Here is a 20861-nt window from a genome sequence, read left to right as displayed (position 1 = left end):
AAAGGTTGTCCAAAATTCAAAATAGTTTACCACAATTTTCAAAATAGTCAAATCAAAGTGATAAATAGGTCTTATCTCCTCATCATCATATCTCAAAGTAAACGTACACTAAAATAATCAATTAAACGTGTAATAAATCGACGTAGAGATCAGCAATGTGTGATACCAATTGCTTTTCTGGATAGGAAAAGCCATCCACTTTGTTCTTGTAGAGCACTTCTGCTATCCTACCAAAGTTTACAACTTTATCCACAACATTTTTGGGCACACATTTTATCTTCACCAATTCTTCGTTCACATCCTTCCATCCAATCTCAATTAAATCCATAAATTTGGAAAGCGTTTCTTGCTTCGATGCGCTTTTATCTTTCATATAGCAATCCACCACCGTAGGTAATTCTCCCTTCTTATTCTCGCGCTTCACATGCATATATACACATATATATCATTATCTATATTTATAAGAAATAGAGGCAATTTTGCATGCATGACAATGTTAAACATTAATGTGTAAAGTATTAAATACTTAAAATTTTTTGGAAACGAGGTTATATTTTTTAAAATTGAGGTCACAAACTATTTTTGTAAACTTTATATCTCCATTTAATATATCCAACCTCTTTTTTCTCTTTACAATTAAAATTCAACACTCTATCTTTCTCTATTTAACCGTACTTACATGCACCCACGTTTTCCTCTCCTCAGTTATACACATTAACCAACAACTCATAATATCTTGTGTCCATTAAAAAATATGTCATCTTAGCCAGGACAGATGCAGTATATATTAGAGTTTATTCTTATTTAGTAGTGCTTACTTCATGGCTGGCCAAGTCCTGCAATTGCCTTCCTAATGTAGCAGTGGAAGTCAAGATTTTGGGGGCGCTAAGCAGCCATTGAGTTGTTTCTTGATTGAAAGATTTCATAGTGGGGATTAGAGCTGTTGACATCACATAAATACAGCTTGTGATAACTGAGTTCTTCATGTATTCTTCATAACAAGGCATTTCCCCTTCCATAACCCACTTCAGTTCTTGATTGTAAGCTCTAGCAAGTTGTTTCACCTGCCCATATATAACACAATTTCAAAAAATTAAATGTCAAATTAAACATGTATGCGGTCCTATGTATACACAACCCCACAACTTAATTACTATATGAAACAATTGATTATAATGATTATTAGTGACAGAGTCAGACATTTCACGTTGTAGGTCCAAATAGACATTCACAGAAGTCTCTCAACGATATTTCTTTTGAAATCAAAATAAAAATAGATTGTCCATAAAATTACTTAAATACCCTTGTGCATGAAAACTTTAACATGGATTGAATTCTTGATTCCCAAATTTAACTAATTGAATAGTTACATCTTAAAATTTTCATAAAAGTACTTAAATACCCTTGTGCATGGGAACATCCCAAAGTGTGTCGCATATAAGAGGGAAGGAATTGAAATTGAAAATGAAAAGTGTGGGACATACTGTTTCTATGAAACAAGGAACTGCAAACAGTTTATCTTGTTTGGCTGCTTCATGTTGGAATTCTTGAAAGATGCTCATAATAAATCTATATGCAATTTGCATGTAATCTGGGAGTACATCAATCTCATCAAAGTCCCACCTGAGACAAATTAAATTATAGTTCAAGGTTAATTAGTTACAAATTTTCTAAGAGTTATTTTTCGTGTGCACATGTTTGTGGATCTAGCTACAAAAAGATAGATCTGCATCTAAGGAAGGTGACATATAAAAGATTCTTCTACATCAGATTAATTATATTTATTGAGAGAAATGTTATTCTACATATTACTCCACAAAAGATCAAAATTCGATTAATTCTTAATTCATACGAGGTATATTTGAAACTATAGAGAAATGAAAATTTGAGTTTTGATTTTATGTAATTAGTAAACTAATTGACATGCATGAATAATGATTATTGTAAGGTATTATAATAAAATCAAATTGATGAAAAAAAACTAACGCTGACATAGACTAAACAATAAGATACTCACAAGTGATGCAAATGTAGCATGACATTTCTCAGAATATATATTTTACATACCTCTCCAATATCCGAGTAAAAAGTTGAGCTTCTTCAAGTGTAGCATAATTGTCATAGATATCATCTATAACAGTAACCATTAGCACACTTTTGGCAACATCTCGTCTAATGCAACTGTATTCAGCTTCATAACCATATGTTGTTCCCAAAAGATAGCATTCTACTACTCTATCTCTTACAAATGGCAATTTCGACTTAAGCTCAAATTTATTCCACCACCTTCAAAAATCAGACTAAATTTGATTAAATTAGTGGTTAAGATCTGAATTAAAATTAAAAACCCATATTCAAGGGTGTGCATTTGTAATTATACAATTTTTTGAGATATTCACACGTGAATTATCTCACTTTAACAATAAAAATAAAAATAAAGATCAATTTAAATACTTAGCAGATCACTCTTCTTATTACTAATTGGTTTTGACGGGGGAATTTCCCCACCTAGACAAAGGCCGGTTGCGTCCCTGGGTTTTGAGATGGAACGTCACTTTTAGTCTATATGACTGTACCTAATCTCTGTAAAATCTAGTATAGTATCATCAGTTTTAATCTTACCCGGAAAGTTCGGAGAGCTCTTTCCTATACATGTTCTGCAAGAAGTTGAAGTTCAATTTGGCTAGTTTCACGAGGAGAGGATCATCGTCCGTTGATTCGTACAGGGAAATGTAAAAACGGACGGTCAAGATTGCAAGCCCCCGATGAATGGAGAGTTGGAGAGCTTGCTCCACTTTCTCTTTCATGGGAGACTCTAATTCTGGCAACATACGATTCAAGTGATGATTTGTAAATTCCAGTGCTTCATCTAAAATAGTTTCATGGTGAATCCTCACATGAGCGGCTTCATACAAACTTAGAAGCCCCTCAACATCGCTACAAAGGCTTCCCTTCAATTTGTTGCCTTCCTCAACAAATTTGTCAAAAACACCTGTTTCAATAACATTATATTATATTTATGTCGAAATTTTAATTCAATATGATAATCCATATCCCAATTTTATTCGATTGAAATAGGGCAATAGTAATATGTATCAAAAAAATTATGTAAAAACTTCGTTATTCAAAAGGAGTACGTAAAGATCAACTTTGATCCTAAACATATGACCAAAATACGAATTTAGCAAAAAACATTCACTTTTTGAAAAACGGGTCCATAACAAATGAAAATGTCGCCGAAATTGTCTTTTTTTTTACGGTTCCATCAAAAAACTTAGGTCAACACTAATTGCACAATTGTATGACAGTTAGTTTTTTGACAGAGCCGTAAAAAAAGACCATTCCAACAAAGATTTCATTTGTTATTAACTTGTTTTTTAAAAAGTGAATGTTTTGGACCAAATTTATATTTTGGTCATATGTTTAGGACAAAAATTGACCTTAAGACATCAAAAGTGAATGACATACTGCAAGATACGTGATAATGATGTTGTCTGAGCAAGCGAAATCGAAGGGCGGTAGTGAACAGATCGTAGTCTTCATCGGAATCATCATAGACTTGTCGGAGCTTTTCTTCGATTTCAGTTTCGAAATGATGAGCCAATCCCAACCGCTCGAGCTTGTCGACTAATACAATCAGTTCAGACGAAGTTGCAGCCATCAAAACGATTGCTGCTTCTTTCTTCAGAGCTTCAATATCCTCATTATACTTATTCTGCAGCTGCCCGAAAAATATTTTATTTTATGAACAATAATATATATAGATATAGTAGTTAATTTTGGTCGAATTGAAATTTTATAAACAATAATACTATATAGATATAGTATATACCTTATGATCGAATGTAAACGTAGTGAAATTCTCAGCCCACAAGCTAGGGGTGAAAGCGGTGGTGGGTGGGCGAAAGTTAGCGGAAGCCATTTTCGTTATTGCTCAAAACAATGGTGTGATTCACCTTTTTGTGCTTGATTAATGGTGTGAAATTTGCAAGAAAGCTTTCAACAATTTATAGGCACACACACGGAAGTGCCAGGGGTATTTTGGTAAATTTCACTTTCCATTAAAATTTTGGTACAAAGTTAAAAGAAAATTCAGTTGTCCATGAGTTTTTTATTTGTAACTATAAACAGTGACGCAAATAGGTATTAATGGGACGGCGTGGACAACTAAATAATGTGATTTTGAGTATAAGACTCTTGAAACAAATGATAGTAAAACAAACTTTGTTAGATGGGATAATTGAGAATATTTTAAAACTCATAATTTATTATTTAAATTTTAAAAGTTCTCACTGGAAACACCACTTCCCGTCCGACTTGCATGTGTTAAGCATGCCGCCAGAACAAACGAGAAATGATATATTCTCCGTCTGACAATACCTACGTTTATGCATTGAGCATTGTATATTTTGTGTCACTGTCAATATGTATCTCTATTATGATCTCTCTCAATTTATTGCTAATTGTGCTAGTACAACTTCCACGATGTTGTCAATTCTTTCGACATTGAAATTGCTTCCGCGACACCACAGTAACTACAAGTATTTGTTGGTATTTTTAGTTATTTTCTCTCATTAATCATTCATCGACACTAAAATACCTAGCAAAACTAGATCATAACTCTAGCCACATAAATTGCTAGCACGGCCAACTGAGTTTATCGCATTGACTAGAAAAATTGGATAGTTATGATAATTTAAATTTCCCCTTCGAACAATTAGGCAGACATCACCACTATTTAAAAATTGTTCAATCTTGTATGATAGTATGGTATTTTTTTTTTTTTTTTGTTTCATTATACTATGATAAAATGCATAAAATGGAATAAATTTTGTCGCGACGACTTGTTGGTTCACACATTCACATGAGAAGAAATCTATCAAATTGTCAATTGTCAGATTGAATCAGTAAATTCGGGTTAAGATATGTGGTTTTGTTTTTTATGGCGGCTAAATTCGGGTTAAATATGTGGTTTTGTTTTTTAAGGCGGCTAATCTGGTCAAACAACTTCAAATTATAGTAACACTAGTTGGTGTTTAGGAAATAGGAATTAAATGTTAAATATTAGCATTTCGATCCCAATATATTTTTTATTGATTAGAAATCAATATGTTTTTATTCTATCATATTCGTATACAATAGCCAGGCAATAGGTGTATTTTAATGCCCCATTCATGAAAATTGACATTTTTTTTAAATTTATCCATTAAAATTAATTAATTTCTTCTCTTTAAACCATTTCGCGTCACATTAATCATATAGTACATCATCTCAATTATAACATATACTATCACTCTGGCTCACTGCTAAACATAACTACAATCTTAACTCTTAACTAGGAGTACTACTATTATTTTAATTATTTTTTTGCTCTTTTAATCTCATATTTTATCAAATATAGATTGGTCTAACCAATTAGGTTGCATCCCATAGTCAAAGTTATTTTTTATTATAATTTTAACAATTCGGTCATAGCTAGAAGCCTAAAAACCACATGAAAATAAGAAAATGCACATGACATGTTGATAGAAGAAATTGTCGTATCCCCTCGTAAATTATGGGTGTTTAATTTTGTTTAGTCCATGAATGTTTATATTTATTGTTATATTAATTATAAGGTAAAGTTAAAATATAGGAGTATTAATTTGATGACGGTTTTTTTCTTCAAATCCGACCCAATCCATATTTTCATACCCTCAAATTAAAGCTGATAATTTATAGTACTACTACCTTCCTACACTTTCTTATATTAAAAAAGTTAAAGAAATTAAAATTTTAGTAATTTCTTTTCTCTGAGCAGTGGTTTTGATCAATGTAATGGTTTTGTCCAGATTTGGGCAATATATCTCGAATGTTTAAAATCTATGCATCTATACTACCCATCACATATATATGTATAATAATTTATTGTTAGAACATATTTTATGCCCCTATATTTGGTTACATTAAAAAATAACCATTGATGTGTTTATTTTGAATGATAAAATTAGAATGAAAATAAATCGTCAAAGTTAAAATATGAGAATAAGTAGTATTTCATGGCCTATTTTCGAAATTAAATAGGATGATGCTTTAAATTGAGTTGAATTGTTTAATTGATTGATATTGGGTTACTAAATCGACTAAAGCCCAACAAGGAGAAAGAAAATGGGCTAAACAATCATTCTGCAACTGAGCAATGGAGATTATGTCCACACCTACTATTGTGGCCCAAAAACACAAGTTTAGCCTGCGAAGCACAGTTCAATTGATGAGATACTTCTTTTAAAATTAATAGATTGAAGATTTAATGATTATTAGTAAATCAAACAAACATTTATCCTCCTCACATATGTATATATGAACTCTATTTAAAATTATTATTTTAAACAAAAAGGATCAGGAGTGATTTCCCATTTATCTCTAATTGTGGGGTTGATTCCAACTCTTGACCTATTGAATAGATGGAAAAAAATTCAACTAGGTTTGGTTTCATGACTTCATCGTCTACCAAAATACTACTCTTTCTGTTCCATTGAAAATGAAATGTTTTCCTTTTGGGTTGTCCCATTGAAAATGAAACGTTTCGTAAAATGGAAATACCATTTTAATTTATTCTCTTTTAATTAACTCACAAAACAACACTACATAAAATCTCGTGTCAAAAAGCAAGCTTTCATATTTAATGGGACGGAGAAAGTACTTGATAAATTGAAACAAAAATAACTCCCTCCGTTCCTTGTTAATAGAGCTGCTTCTTTTCAGCACGGTTGATAGAATAGTGTGTTCAGTGGATAGTGAATAAAGTGAGAGAGAATAAAATAAGACAGATGATTATTTTTTTCAAAAGTAGAAATGATCAATTACCTTAGAACTTTCTAAAATAGAAAATGACTTAATTAATATGGAATGGAGGGAGCATGCAAAAGCACACACCAAACACTACACTATTAGCATATGCATGCATGTGCAAAGTACAATCTAGTGAAAGAACAAAAAAGTGATAAAAGAAACATGAGTAGATGCCCTTTCCTTTAATTGGCATAATGTCACTCCCTATATAGTTGGAATCTATAGAGTATCACAAAAATATGCCTATTTCATTAGAGTAATTGCTTTGGTTGCTATTTTGTTTTAGAGTTTGAGTCATTCATATCATGTGCCATTGATGAGAATCACCAAAATTATTACAAGATGATGGAAGCCATTGCGAAAGCTACTTGTTTGAATCTATTCTTAGCAAAAGATGACAACAAGATAAAGTTTGGTTGATTGTGGTTATTTTCAGCTTGGATGATACTCTTGTACCACATACTATTTTCTTATTTTTATATATACACTGAAGAAACGTTTGAAGTTGAAATTGGTGAGCAATAAAGTATAAGTACATTACAATAATTAACAACAAATTCAATGTATAAATAAAAACAAAATGTTCAATCGAAAACAACTATAGGTAAAAAAGTCACATCCCGGCTTTATTTTTCATCCTCGTCAACCAAATTTATGAATAATAGTTTTTTTATTTCTAGGAGAAGTTTCAAATAACTGTCACAGACAATAAAAAGTTAGCAAACTAAGAGGAGAAAACGCCACAAATGCAAAATACTCAAATTTGAAAGATAACATTGTATTTTCTCTTAATTTCCCACAGCATATATATTCGCATGAAATTTTATTAATATTTTATATTAAGGCACAATACTTAGGCTAGCTAAATAGAATAGGCAATACCTTGGTGAATTTTACTTGATGATGTTTTTTCATTGTATATTTTGCTTTACTAATAATAATATGCGCAGTGGAGTATAATACCCAATTTCTGACTCATTTGCAATTTAAATCAATCTATCAAAATTTAGCACTTTTTGACATTATTATTGTTGGAATGGAGGGGGTAAAAATTATTACTCCATTGTTTGAATAGGATGAATTACTTGGTGAGTTTTAAATTTATGAATAATAGGTTTTTTTTTAGGAAGTTAGATCAAATTTCGATCGTACTTAAATTTTCTCAATTACTTCCTCCGTCCCTAAAAATTTATCACCTATTTCCTTTTTCGTCTGTCCCTAAAATTTGTCACCTTTCCCTTTTACCATTTTTGGTAATGGACCTCACATTCCATTAACTCATTCATACTCACATTTTATTATAAAACTAATATATAAAAGTAGGATCCATATGCCACTAATTTTTTCAACCCACTTTCTATTATATTTCTTAAAACCTGGGCCAAGTTAAATGGTGACAAATTATGGGGGACAAGTAGGGGTGCTTAAACGGTTCTCCGTTTCTCGGTTAACCGGAATCGGAACCGGAACCGACCGGTTAATTAAGGAACCGGAACCAAATTTTTCGGTTCCGGTTCCGGTACCGGTTCCAACTTTTTAAATAAAACCGGTTCCGGTTCGGAACCGGTCGGTTCCGGTTCCTAACCGGGAACCGGATTATAATTCAATTTTATTTTTTTATAATTTAATATACTAATAAATCTAATTTAATAGAATTAATTTTGAATTAAAATAAAATAATTTGAAACATTGCGTGATTTTTAGATTTAAAAAGTGTTAGATTTGCGAGCTCTGTTTCTGAAGTATTTAAAATGTTTAAACCGTGATACTTTGAATCTACAATTATTTCCCCAATCAATTTTTGATGAACTAACTACAATGAGTAGGATATCATAAGTTTGTTTTTAATTTCCAAAAGAACTTATACAATTACAATATCATTTCATATGATAGAAATTTAACTTTATAACAAATATATGTAACAATTCATTTAACATATGATTTTAACATGTTTGTGAATAATTTATTAATTGTTCCGTTATAAACCAAAAAGTCACAACAAGATCAATTAGTTATATTAGAAATTCCATTGAATATTTGTTTAGCCAAAAAGGGGAAATGGAATTCAATTTTAAAACTTATTTTTTAACAAAATTGCTAAAGTTTAGAACTCCTAATTTTTTTTATTAAAAAATTGCTAACATAAACTAATCCGACCTACTACACTTGACATCACTCTTATCCATATATGAATATTATTGTATTGTTGGTTTGTACTTTTGTGTATTTACTTGATTTTTTTATGTATTATTTGTTATATTTCTAGATGTTGGCTTATTATTTTTTTAGTATTGAACTATCTAACATTATAAATAAATTCGGATTAAAATTACACATCGGTTCCGGTTCGGAATCGAAATCGACCGATTCTTAACCGATCGGTTCCAGTTCCGATTCCAGTTCTAGGATTTATGAAAATTTAAAACCGATTAACCGATCAACCGATCCGGTTAGAACCGGAACCGGCCGAATAAGCAGGCCTAGAGACAAGGGAGTATTAAATTGACAAAGACAGGTGATGGAAGAAAGAATGTAAGTAAAGTGCCACGTGTATATGATGGGACCCACGTGTAACTGCCATGTGGTTCTCTCCCTCCCACCTCCTCCGTCTCTTCCCTCCCTTCCCAAAATTCACACACAGTGATTGCACATGCCACAAACAATCCCATCAAACCAACTCACCATTTTCTAACTCTCACTAGAATCACATGTAGGAAGAAGAAATGAAAACGAGAAACCAAAAGAAGCGAAACCGAAAACCCAACAATTAATTTAACACCACCTCCTTGCATGTGAATTGTCAACTCCCTCCCTCCCCTTTAATTTAACACACACTCTCTAACTCATTCCATTTCCCAACCGATGGCCGGAAACGAGTGGATAAACGGTTATTTGGAGGCGATTTTGGACAGCGGCGCCTCCGCCATCGACGAGCAGAAACCGGCCGTCACCGTGGCCGAGAGAGACGGCTTCAATCCGACCAGATACTTCGTGGAGGAGGTGGTGACCGGCGTGGACGAGAGCGACCTCCACCGCACCTGGATCAAGGTCGTCGCCACCAGGAACACCAGGGACCGAAGCTCCCGCCTCGAGAACATGTGCTGGCGCATTTGGCACCTCGCCCGCAAGAAGAAACAGGTACTATACCATTTCCACAAAGAGAGAGAGAGAGAGAGTTTTTCTTCTACTCCATTTTTCTGCGATTCTCGCTTTCATCGGATTAATCGTGATTAGCACCGGAGAAATTCTGATTATGTTTAAATGACTTTTGTTGATTCTGACTGTTTTATACACAATTTTTGTTTTACATCTTTTTCAAATGGAATAGTATCTCTTTGTTAGTGGAATAGTAAAAAGTGTTTTTTGTCAAATACTGTTTGTTTTCTGTTAACTTTTTCTCCTTCCTCAGAATTTTCTTCTATCATGGTCACATAGTGTCTATTCCTATTTACTTTAATAAACAATAACAAAGAAAAACTTAGTTTCATAAGTCAATTGAGGTTGTTGTTAGGGAGATTCAATATATAGAACAGAAAAACGGATATCTGAAAATGATTATTGAACAGAAAAACGGATATCTGAAAGTCGTGATAATCACTTTCAGATCAAATCAATTTCGGTGGTTCTACCAAAGTTATTTGATCGGATAAAATTCAGAGAATGCAGAAAATTCATATGTGTATTCGAGATTTTACAGAACCAGAAGAATCGATCAGAATATGAAGAAGACGAACCAGTGTACCTGCTGATGAAACAGTGCATCTGTTGGGAATATAACTGAAAATAACTAATTTTCAAAAGGTTTCCGAAATTGCAAATTAGTCCTTTGACTTTCAGAAATTACTGATCAATCAAGTTAATCCAATTACACTAAAATTAGTCCTTTGACTTTCAGAAAACAACAGGGGCTGCCGCCCCTTGGACATCATAATGAATTCAAATAAGCGTGCACTCCGCACCTCTATACTTAAATGATGTATCATTATAACAATACTGATCAATCAAGTTAATCCAATTACACCAAAATATCCAACAGTTGTTTCATTAATTGTATGAATCTTGGAATGGTTTTATGGTTATTTAATCTGTCTAATGTCTATATAAGTCTTGCTACTATCATGGCTTTAACTAACATATGTGTTTGGTAGTTGGAATGGGAGGATGTGCAGCGTATAGCGCAAAGGGAGGGGGAAAGAGAGGAAGGCCGCAAGGATGTAACGGATGACATGTCCGAAGATCTGTCTGATGGCGAGAAGGGAGACGTTATAGAGCCTGTTAAACCCGACAGCCCCACGAAACACTTGGATCGTAACTTCTCAACCTTGGAAGTATGGTCCGATAGTAACAAGGAGAAGAAGCTTTATATTGTTCTCATAAGGTGTCACTAATATCTTCTGTCAATGTAGTTTGATTCTGCATTATAGTATCTGATTGAATTTGTCGTCTTGGTTAGTCTACATGGACTTGTCCGTGGTGAAAATATGGAACTTGGTCGGGACTCTGATACCGGTGGTCAGGTAATGATAGTATACATAATGGTATTATATATAACCAATGATTTTTTTTGTCAAGTTCTTACACTAACTAGTTTAGTTCAAATGATAGATAAAATATGTTGTGGAACTTGCTCGAGCACTTGCTAAGATGCCCGGTGTGTACAGAGTAGATCTCTTCACAAGGCAAGTTTTGTCTTCAGAGGTAGATTGGAGTTATGGTGAGCCCACGGAAATGCTAAGTAGCGGTCCTGAGGAAGCCAACCTCGGAGAAAGCAGTGGGGCTTACATTGTGAGGATACCATTCGGGACCCGAGACAAGTATCTTAGCAAAGAGCTGTTATGGCCTCATATCCTGGAGTTTGTTGATGGAGCACTCGCTCACATTCTCAATATGTCGAAGGCTTTGGGCGACCAAATTGGTGGGGGGCAGCCGGTCTGGCCATACGTGATCCACGGTCATTATGCGGACGCAGGTGATAGTGCTGCTCTCCTTTCAGGTGCCTTAAACGTTCCGATGGTCTTGACAGGGCACTCTCTGGGTAGAAACAAGCTAGAACAGCTGCTTAAGCAGGGTAGGCAGTCGAAAGAGGATATTAATTCCACGTACAGGATTATGAGGAGGATCGAAGGAGAGGAGCTCTCGTTAGATGCTGCGGAGTTGGTTATCACGAGTACTAAACAGGAGATCGAGGAACAGTGGGGACTGTATGATGGTTTTGATGTAAAGCTCGAGAAAGTTTTGAGGGCTCGAATGAGACGCGGGGTCAATTCTCACGGTCGTTTCATGCCTAGAATGGCGGTAATAATACTCTTTTTGTTGATTTCCAGGGTATGAATCGAACTCAAAATCATTTTTACTTGCAGGTTATTCCTCCCGGGATGGACTTCAGCAACGTCGTGGTTCAAGAAGATATTGCTGAAGGTGATGGCGACATTGCGGCACTAACAAATGAAGGTTCATCGACCCAAGCAGTACCTCCTATATGGGCAGAAGTAAGCATCCTATCTGTTTATACTCTCCTTTCCCATCAGAATAATGCACTCCGGTCGACGTTTCATACCAATTTCTTGCGCGGTCGCCTTAGGTGATGCGGTTCTTGACCAATCCACACAAGCCAATGATTCTAGCTCTGTCGCGTCCTGATCCAAAAAAGAACATAACGACTCTTGTGAAAGCCTTTGGTGAGTGCAGGCCATTGCGTGAGCTTGCTAATCTTGTAAGTCAGCTGTCACAGTTTGTTTTTTTACTTTATGGTTTAAAATTGGCTCATGACATTGTACGTATGACTATGGCATTCATTGCAGACTCTTATAATGGGAAACAGGGACGATATAGATGAAATGTCGGGGGGCAATGCCAGCGTGCTCATTACTGTATTGAAGCTAATCGATAAGTATGACCTTTATGGGCAAGTGGCTTTCCCTAAGCATCACAAGCAATGTGATGTTCCAGAGATATACCGGTTAGCTGGCAAAACGAAGGTTTGTTTGAAACATTAATCATCAGAATTTTCATCATACAACTATTATGTTGAATATGAATGTCACAGGGAGTCTTCATAAATCCGGCTGTGATTGAACCCTTTGGACTCACACTAATCGAGGTTCGTTTTTTGTTGCACTGCTGATATTTGGATTTGGTATAAAAAGATGTGAATATTGTAATTCGGAAATGTAGGCTGCAGCTCATGGACTTCCAATGGTGGCAACGAAGAATGGCGGACCGGTGGATATTCATCAGGTAATAAAGCTGCCACATGCTGTTTTTATATCGAATGAGGTGATCTGTTTAGTGATGCAGTTGTTTTTATATGATACAGGCCCTTCATAATGGTCTTCTCGTGGATCCTCATGATCAGAACGCGATTGCTGATGCACTTCTTAAGTTAGTGTCGGAGAAAAACTTGTGGAACGAATGCAGAAAGAACGGCTTAAAGAACATTCATCTTTTCTCATGGCCAGAGCATTGCCGAACATACTTGACAAGGGTGGCAGCGTGTCGGATGAGGCACCCGCAGTGGCAGACCGACACTCCAGCAGACGAGCAAGCTGCAGAGTACTCGTTAAACGACTCACTCAAAGACGTCACGGATATGTCGTTGAGGCTGTCCCTAGACGGTGACAAAACATCGCTGAACGAGTCACTCGACATGGCAGCCTCTGGCGACAACCAGGTGCAAGACCAGGTCAAGAAACTCTTGAGCAAAATGAACAAACCGGAGCCAGGGGCACGAGACTCCGATGCTGACAGGAAACTGAGTGATGCACCGAGCAAGTACCCGGTGCTGAGGAAACGACGTAAACTGATAGTCTTAGCGATTGACTGCTACGACAGCGATGGAGCGCCAGAGAAGAAGATGATCAGTCTGATCCAGATGATCTCGAAGGCAATCAAGCTGGATGCACAATTTGGAAGGCAGTCGGGAGTTGCATTGTCGACAGCTATGCCAATGTCCGAGCTGTCCGAGTTTTTGAAGTCGGGGAATATCAAACTAAATGATTTTGATGCCTTGATATGCAGCAGTGGTAGTGAAGTGTATTATCCTGGCACTTACACAGAGGAGGGAGGAAAGCACTGTCCTGATCCAGACTACGCGACGCATATTGAGTATCGATGGGGTTCAGAAGGCTTAAAGAAGACCATCTGGAAACTAATGAACACGGCAGAGGGACTGAAATCGAGCCATTCATCCGGTGTTATCGAACATGATGTTAAATCGAGCAATTCTCATTGCCTGTCGTACGTGATAAAGGATCTCAGTAAGGTCAGTTCTAAAAATACGAAATCTTCTTTGAGTTAAAATTATTTGAATGAAGAGATGAACTTGAGTTTGGTTTTTGGACAGGCCAGAAAAGTAGACGATTTGAGACAGAAGCTTCGGATGAGGGGTCTTCGTTGCCACTTGATGTATTGCCGGAATTCCACAAGAATGCAAGCCGTTCCTCTTCTCGCGTCACGATCACAGGCTCTCAGGTATCCAATCTTATCCATTTTATGGTGATTTTTAGTGTTTTATTTTCGATGGTGGTGAGGTGATTTTGTTATCGAATAGGTATTTGTTTGTGCGTTGGCGACTAAACGTGGCAAACATGTGTGTGGTTCTCGGAGAAACTGGGGACACCGATTATGAGGAGATGATATCCGGAACACACAAGACTCTGATCATGAAAGACGTGGTGGGAAAAGGATCGGAGGAGCTGCTCAGGACGTCAGGAAGCTACCTAAGAGACGATATAGTCCCGGGAGACAGCCCGCTCATCGCCTACGTGAAAGGAGGGGCAACAGCAGAGGAGATATTTGAGACGTTAAGGCAACTCTTCAAAACCGCAGCGTGAGAACACATTTGCATACGCCATTTCTCGATTTATTCGTGTCATCCTGCTAATCTTCTCTTATCGTTCCAATTTTATCGTTCTTTGTTTTGCTGCCATCTTATTACATTGTTGACTGCTATACTACTAATGTATGAATATTTACACTACTTATTGTGCATCATAATTTTATTGAATAGTTGTACTGTATTTTCGATTTTCAGAATCGTGATTATAAAAAGGAGATATTTATGTAGCTTAAGTTCACACTTCAAATCACATTGAAATGTGCTCCAATTTAAGTGAATTCTATATTGGTGTATGGAAAAATTTGTATTGTGAAACCAAGAAAAAGTGAAAAACTTCGAAAGAGGAAAGATGTGTAAGTCATTCTATGTTTGACTAGAAAATGTAAATATACATCTTAGAACTAAAAGTGTCTGCATTCACAAAAAAAAGTGAAGCCAAAGAAAATATTGATATGCGTCGTTATTGTAGTATATTACTCTTTTTATTTTTAATTCAAATAACGATGAAACAGAAGTATTTTATAAGGCTATCAATTAAGAATAATTTAGTGATGAGTAGGCATCATTACACGTAATAATTGATCTATCTAAAACCGGAATTTGTGAAGTCGAACATAATGAATAAGAGCGTCGTTAGACAGTGGAGTTAGCGGCAGTTCTAAAGGTCGAAAGGGGCTAACGGAAGGGTTGGTCGACCCCAAACCCAATTTACATGAATCCGTCATTTTGATTAATTACAAGTAATCTTGTAATATAAGATAATTAAACGAAATGATCATATTAATTTTGTGGCTCGAGGCCTCCATAACTACAATAACTAAAAGAAGATGCAAGATAATTAGATGATCATATTAATTATGTGGCCCATGGGCGACCATATTACAGCTGAGTGATTTTTTATTCCAAAAACTTTCACAATATTACAAAAAATAGAAACATGATACTATATTAATAAAATAAAAGCAGCAATGAGACGTCGTCGTTTTTGTATTCATTTGCAGCCGTATTTGCATGGAGCTTCTGGATATGTTGGAAGATCTTCATACTGCTTCACTAATGAGTTCAAATAAATTGTGTTAGTAAATCAATTATAAATAATATTTTCATGCTATACATATCTTCAATCCACTCTAACTCAAAACTGTTTTATTTTGTTCAAATTATAATCCTTCATGTGATACTCGGATCATACAATTATTCAAAAAATACTTTCATGTGATAAAAAAAAAATTGGATTTCTCGAACAAAAAATAAATAAATCCGGAGATGATTAAAAATACTTACATGTGCGAACTGTTCTGTAAAAATCTAAAATTTGTCTATCTTCAACTTGTGCAGAGTAAATGAGATTGAATTGCCTAGCTTCTGCAACTTGTGACGAAAGTAGAAGAAACATAGTTAAGAAAAGGCCAACAAAAGCAATTGCTTTGATTCCCATTTTCTTGATCAAATTAATTATTCTATGAAACTTTTTGCAATGACTTGAAAACAATGATATGTTTATCTTTCATATTTATACTTCAATTTTCGGTGATCGATCACTGTTAGCGGTCAACTTAAGGCATCTATTGCTATTGGTCTCCGATTAGGTGAGATTTGGGAGCAATATGTCTATGAAGAGACCAAGTTGTATGTTGAATTTTTGCTTTTAATTATTTATGTGAAGATATATTTTATAGTAAGATTTTTTCTTTTGTATGGTCATTAGAATTGACATATGTTCTATTTTTACTGAAACTCAACTTTGAAAAAGTCTAATGGTGAGGAATTCTTATTTGTCAAGATAGGAAGTTGGACCAATCGCAAATAGGCTCGAACACGGTGAAAAAGATAGTCGCTAGTATCAAAAGACAAATTTTTTTTCATCGTTGGACTAGCTCTTCATCGAACTGGGCTAAATATAAAGTTTAGAGAAAATAATATATATCCACAAGGAGAAAAATACGGTGAAGGCACCCAACTCAATTGAAAGTTGTAGTAGTACATTATTAAAAACGAAATTGCAATAAAAATAATTTGTCACAAAATGATTTTGGTAAAGACCTGGTTTTGATTGACCTTTGGGAATGTGATGGTTATGATGTGTGTGCGTACAGAGAAAAGAGTTAGACAAAGTAAAAAAGGGTTAGACAAAGTCAAAACCATATTTTCTATGACCATTGTTCACATATGTTCACCCAATATTATAGGAGTACTTATTTTGTTTAGTATATTTATTTTTATTTTAATATATAAATATTTTTTATTAGTTTATTTGTTAATGAAAAATAATTTCAATTGTGGATGGCGCAATTAATAAATATGAGAGATAAAACAAACAAAATGGATGAATTAAGAGAGAAAGAAAGAAGCTAAGTGGTGACAAAACCTCATCTTCCCAATTTCTTTAATGATATTTATGTTTAATGCAATTAGGTGAGACAACAAGCTTACACAAATCTCACAATCAAATCAAACTTATACCTATTTTCGGATATCCCTAATCTCACTAGTATGATATTTATGCGCATATGATATTGTTTTGGGCCCATGTTTCGATATCTAAGGTGTATAGGCCCAAAATGTTATTAGCCCATACTAGACATGGAACATTAAGTGGTATGTGAGCGTCGCCTTGCGTTGATACATGTTGACATAACGACGTTAGAGTTGTCAAGTGGTATGGGCAGACTCATCTAACAGACCCAATGAAGCTCAGGCCTGTAATTGAAGTGGTTTGTACTAGCTTTTGAAAGCAATTGGGCCAAACCTAGGTCCATTCGGTAAATGGATCGGGTTGGGCTAGCAATCTAGCATAAATAGTTTTTTATGTATATTTTTAAAAAAATTCTTATATTTTTAATTTTGGTTAATTATTATAAATTGAATAAAGTAAAACTTTGAGGAATTCAAGTTATTTATAAGATATATTTTTGTCAACTATAGTTTATATACTGTATATAACTATTTATGAAGAAAATATAAATCGATTAAAATGATTAATTTAAGTTAATATTAGGATAAAAGTAATTAAAATATAGAGTTAATGGTTGCAAGTCCATAGAAAAATTATTGATACCAAAGTGGGTAACAAAAATATTTTATAATGACATTCATCATTAAATCTGCAACTTCTGCAGTTGACATGTGATTGCTTCTGTGTCTTGCAAAAATTATACTCCTAGTTTAATTTTCGTATACATTTATAATAAATTTTTGGTGAACGATCACTTTTGGAGATCAAACTAAAGCACGTATTGCTAATAGTCTTCGATTAGGTGAGATTTGGTAACAATGTTTTCAAAGAGACCAATTTGTGTGCTGATTATATATATGTCTTTATTTAATACTATGAAGTTGTATACTTTATGAAGAATTGGTAACAACGTCTATTTTATGATTATTAGATTGGATAGGAGTTTCTATCTTATTGAAATACAAATTTTAAAGATCAATGTATCTCGTGACTTAACCATAATCATGATTTTGATTTTTGATATGTGGATTCATGATAAAATTTGTGAGGTCAAAAAAAGTAGAGACAGTGCATTGGTCATCACTGGCAATAGTTGACGGACAAAGAAAAAAACTATTGGAGCGGAGCTGTCGGACCGTGGTGTTTGCGACAACTCTGGAGTTTAATGGAATTTTCTAACCTTCGTGAGCTGATGGTAGGGTCGTCCAGCTCCTACCGGATCCACCTTCGACTTGAACTTGAGTCGATTTTAGGACTAACCCAAGCCATAGTTGTACAAGTCAATTGAACTTGAAAGACCAAAATTGAAATAAAAAAAAGATTTTGTACAATTTTTTTGGCTCGAAAATGTAGAAACTAAGTTATGCATGAATATTTGGGAAGCATCTCAATACAAGTTTATAACAATTATTAATCAGCCAAGCTACATAACTGAAATTCCAGAAATAATAATAAAAATTTAAAAGTTGTTAACGGCAGCAGCGGCAAAATCTCAGCGTGTCACTTCCACAACAGCCGGGCACTCCACACTCATATTGATCCGCATCTAGCTGCTCAAGTTCGTTTACTAAAAAAAAAAAAAAAATTCGTTTACCGTCATTTTTTATGTATTACAAAACATTTAAGCGAAAAAAATGACGAGCAACAGTACAGAAGCAGTTCAGAATACGCTGATCAACATACATCTAAAAGCAAAATTTTGTTTAAATGACTACAAAGAAAGTAATGCACGAACACATGAAAACAGAAGCAAAATTAATTGGCAACACGACTTTGAAACTTTTTAGATTAAGAAAATACTTACACGAAACTCTATTGGATTTCTCAGAGAGTTCTCGAGCATCTCCAACTTGTGAGGAAATAAGAAGAATTGTAACTAAGAAAAGAGCGATCAATACATTTCTTGTAATCATTTCTATCCACTAGAAAATAAATGTGTTTAATTATTAAGATTTTGTAATTAAGATATCGTGGGGTTTCCACTCCATATTTATAGATTAGTTCTTCACATGATATATGCCGGAAAACCCTGAAGTATTTCTATTAAAAAAATGCATGATGTCCTTTTAAATTGTGTTTTATTTATTTTGAGTAATTACATAAGATAAAACTCCATTTATATCTAAAATTTAGATTTGTGATTAAAATACACAAATTGCTCCCCCAAAATTTAAACCTTCCATCCATCACAAGTCCTCATAAGTCACAATGTTGCTATTTGTAGCTATAATTGGTAGTTTAACTACTTATTAGAAAATTATTTTTGCAATATATGAATATTAAGGAATATTAATAGAAATTTAGTTTCGAGTAATTACTTTTATATGTACAAAATCTATTAAAATATCACAAGACTTGATCATAATTATTGTCTAGTTGTTTGTCCTTGAACTAGTCATTGTTTAAATGTTTCATTGCTTCTCTTATATAACGTGGTCATGTTTTTAATTCATATGTTTGGTCGTGCATACAACTCAGACCACATATTATAGAATTACTATTTTTTTATTCAATTTTTTTTATTTTGGTATTATAATTTACTATGTCACAAAAAAATGTTAATTTAATTTGGCTTTGTCATTAATGATCATGACAATCAAATAGAATAGGCATGTAAGCCCTAAAATTCAAAGTGTGTGCGTTTACAATATGTGTTGGAGGTTGAATTGTTCGAAATTCAATTCATTCTTTAATTCAATCATTTTTTAAAATCTTATTGGTGAAATTTAAGGTTATTTTCCCTTTGTTTGACTAGAAAATCCATATTAATTACAAATATTCGTAGGAAAATACTGCGAAGGGCTACCAGTTACCAACCCAATTGAAAAATATAGTACGTTACAAATGAAATTGAAATAAAAATAATTGTTCACAAAAAGGTTAGGTAAAGCCTGAGTTTGATTCCGTTGAGTGAATACGAAGGGAGTCAATGTCGAGGTAAATTTCAGTGGCCAAAAGAGATAGGGTCAAAAAATAAGTAACGTCAATATAACCGACAATAGGAATGAGGTATTGAAAAGGTCGTTATATTGATTTGTTTAATCTATTTATTTGAATTTTGGTACACCAAAAATTATTGTATACATGATCAATTTTACAAATTGTATAAAAATTAAATTATGTATTCTTTCATATTTATTAAGTTAAATAAAATGAATTTAAACAACTTGATCTGAGATTTGAAACAAATATGGTATGTATCTTTATGAATATAATATTATTATCCTGGAACATTTTTTTTATAGGGAACATCTTTTTTGGTCCACAAACTTTGCCAAAGTATCATTTTAAGTCTGGAAACTTTGAAAATATCATTTGAGGTCCAACAACTATGAGTTAATATCATTTGAAGTACTTTTTTACTATTTCCAAGTTTTTCTGGACGAAAATACCCTTAATACCTTAAAGGGTATATATTTTTAATAAACTTATCATATACTCATATTTTTTATAAATATATTTACAATATATTTTTTACAATTTTTTTAAATATAATTTAATCTTCAATATTATCACTTAATTTTGTCACATTCAAGTAAAATTGCTTCTTAATTTTTTTTATTAAATGAGTACTGTAATATTTATATATTGTCATGGGCCTATGATTCGTTTCCAATAGTGTATAGGCCCAAAATGCCAATGGTATCAACCCACATGCGGCATATAAAAATGCACTCGTAAAATATAATTTAAACTCTATATAATTGTTTATTTAAGTAATTCGAATAACATTGTAGA

At 33.8% G+C, this 20861-nt stretch overlaps 2 protein-coding genes and 1 long non-coding RNA gene across 3 annotated transcripts; 1 reads left to right on the top strand and 2 right to left on the bottom strand.

Moving 5' to 3' along the window:
* Nucleotides 1-121: 121 nt before the first annotated feature.
* LOC125217922 (gamma-cadinene synthase-like) lies at nucleotides 122-3922 on the bottom strand. Its single transcript, XM_048119496.2, has 7 exons — nucleotides 3833-3922; nucleotides 3469-3721; nucleotides 2623-2992; nucleotides 2068-2286; nucleotides 1485-1623; nucleotides 819-1064; nucleotides 122-418 (listed from the first exon to the last, which is right to left on the bottom strand). The coding sequence occupies exons 1-7, from the start codon at nucleotides 3920-3922 to the stop codon at nucleotides 122-124; spliced, it is 1614 nt and encodes a 537-aa protein (XP_047975453.2).
* A 5588-nt stretch (nucleotides 3923-9510) lies between these two features.
* Nucleotides 9511-14836, top strand: LOC125222319 (putative sucrose-phosphate synthase 2). The gene is made up of 12 exons (XM_048124850.2): nucleotides 9511-9969; nucleotides 10980-11209; nucleotides 11285-11348; nucleotides 11437-12126; nucleotides 12192-12320; nucleotides 12413-12544; nucleotides 12633-12809; nucleotides 12878-12931; nucleotides 13006-13068; nucleotides 13148-14092; nucleotides 14174-14301; nucleotides 14381-14836. The coding sequence occupies exons 1-12, from the start codon at nucleotides 9694-9696 to the stop codon at nucleotides 14661-14663; spliced, it is 3171 nt and encodes a 1056-aa protein (XP_047980807.2). The 5' UTR covers nucleotides 9511-9693; the 3' UTR covers nucleotides 14664-14836.
* A 663-nt stretch (nucleotides 14837-15499) lies between these two features.
* On the bottom strand, nucleotides 15500-16139 carry LOC125218037 (uncharacterized). The gene is made up of 2 exons (XR_007175861.2): nucleotides 15953-16139; nucleotides 15500-15721 (listed from the first exon to the last, which is right to left on the bottom strand). It is a non-coding gene; the product is annotated as an uncharacterized LOC125218037 (long non-coding RNA).
* Between the last annotated feature and the right edge of the window lie 4722 nt (nucleotides 16140-20861).

Source organism: Salvia hispanica, chromosome 1 (genome assembly GCF_029641045.1).
Source record: "Salvia hispanica isolate PSC_SH4W2 chromosome 1, Shi_PSC_v1, whole genome shotgun sequence".
Taxonomy (NCBI): Eukaryota; Viridiplantae; Streptophyta; class Magnoliopsida; order Lamiales; family Lamiaceae; genus Salvia; species Salvia hispanica.
This window is presented reverse-complemented; position numbering and strand designations above follow the sequence as displayed.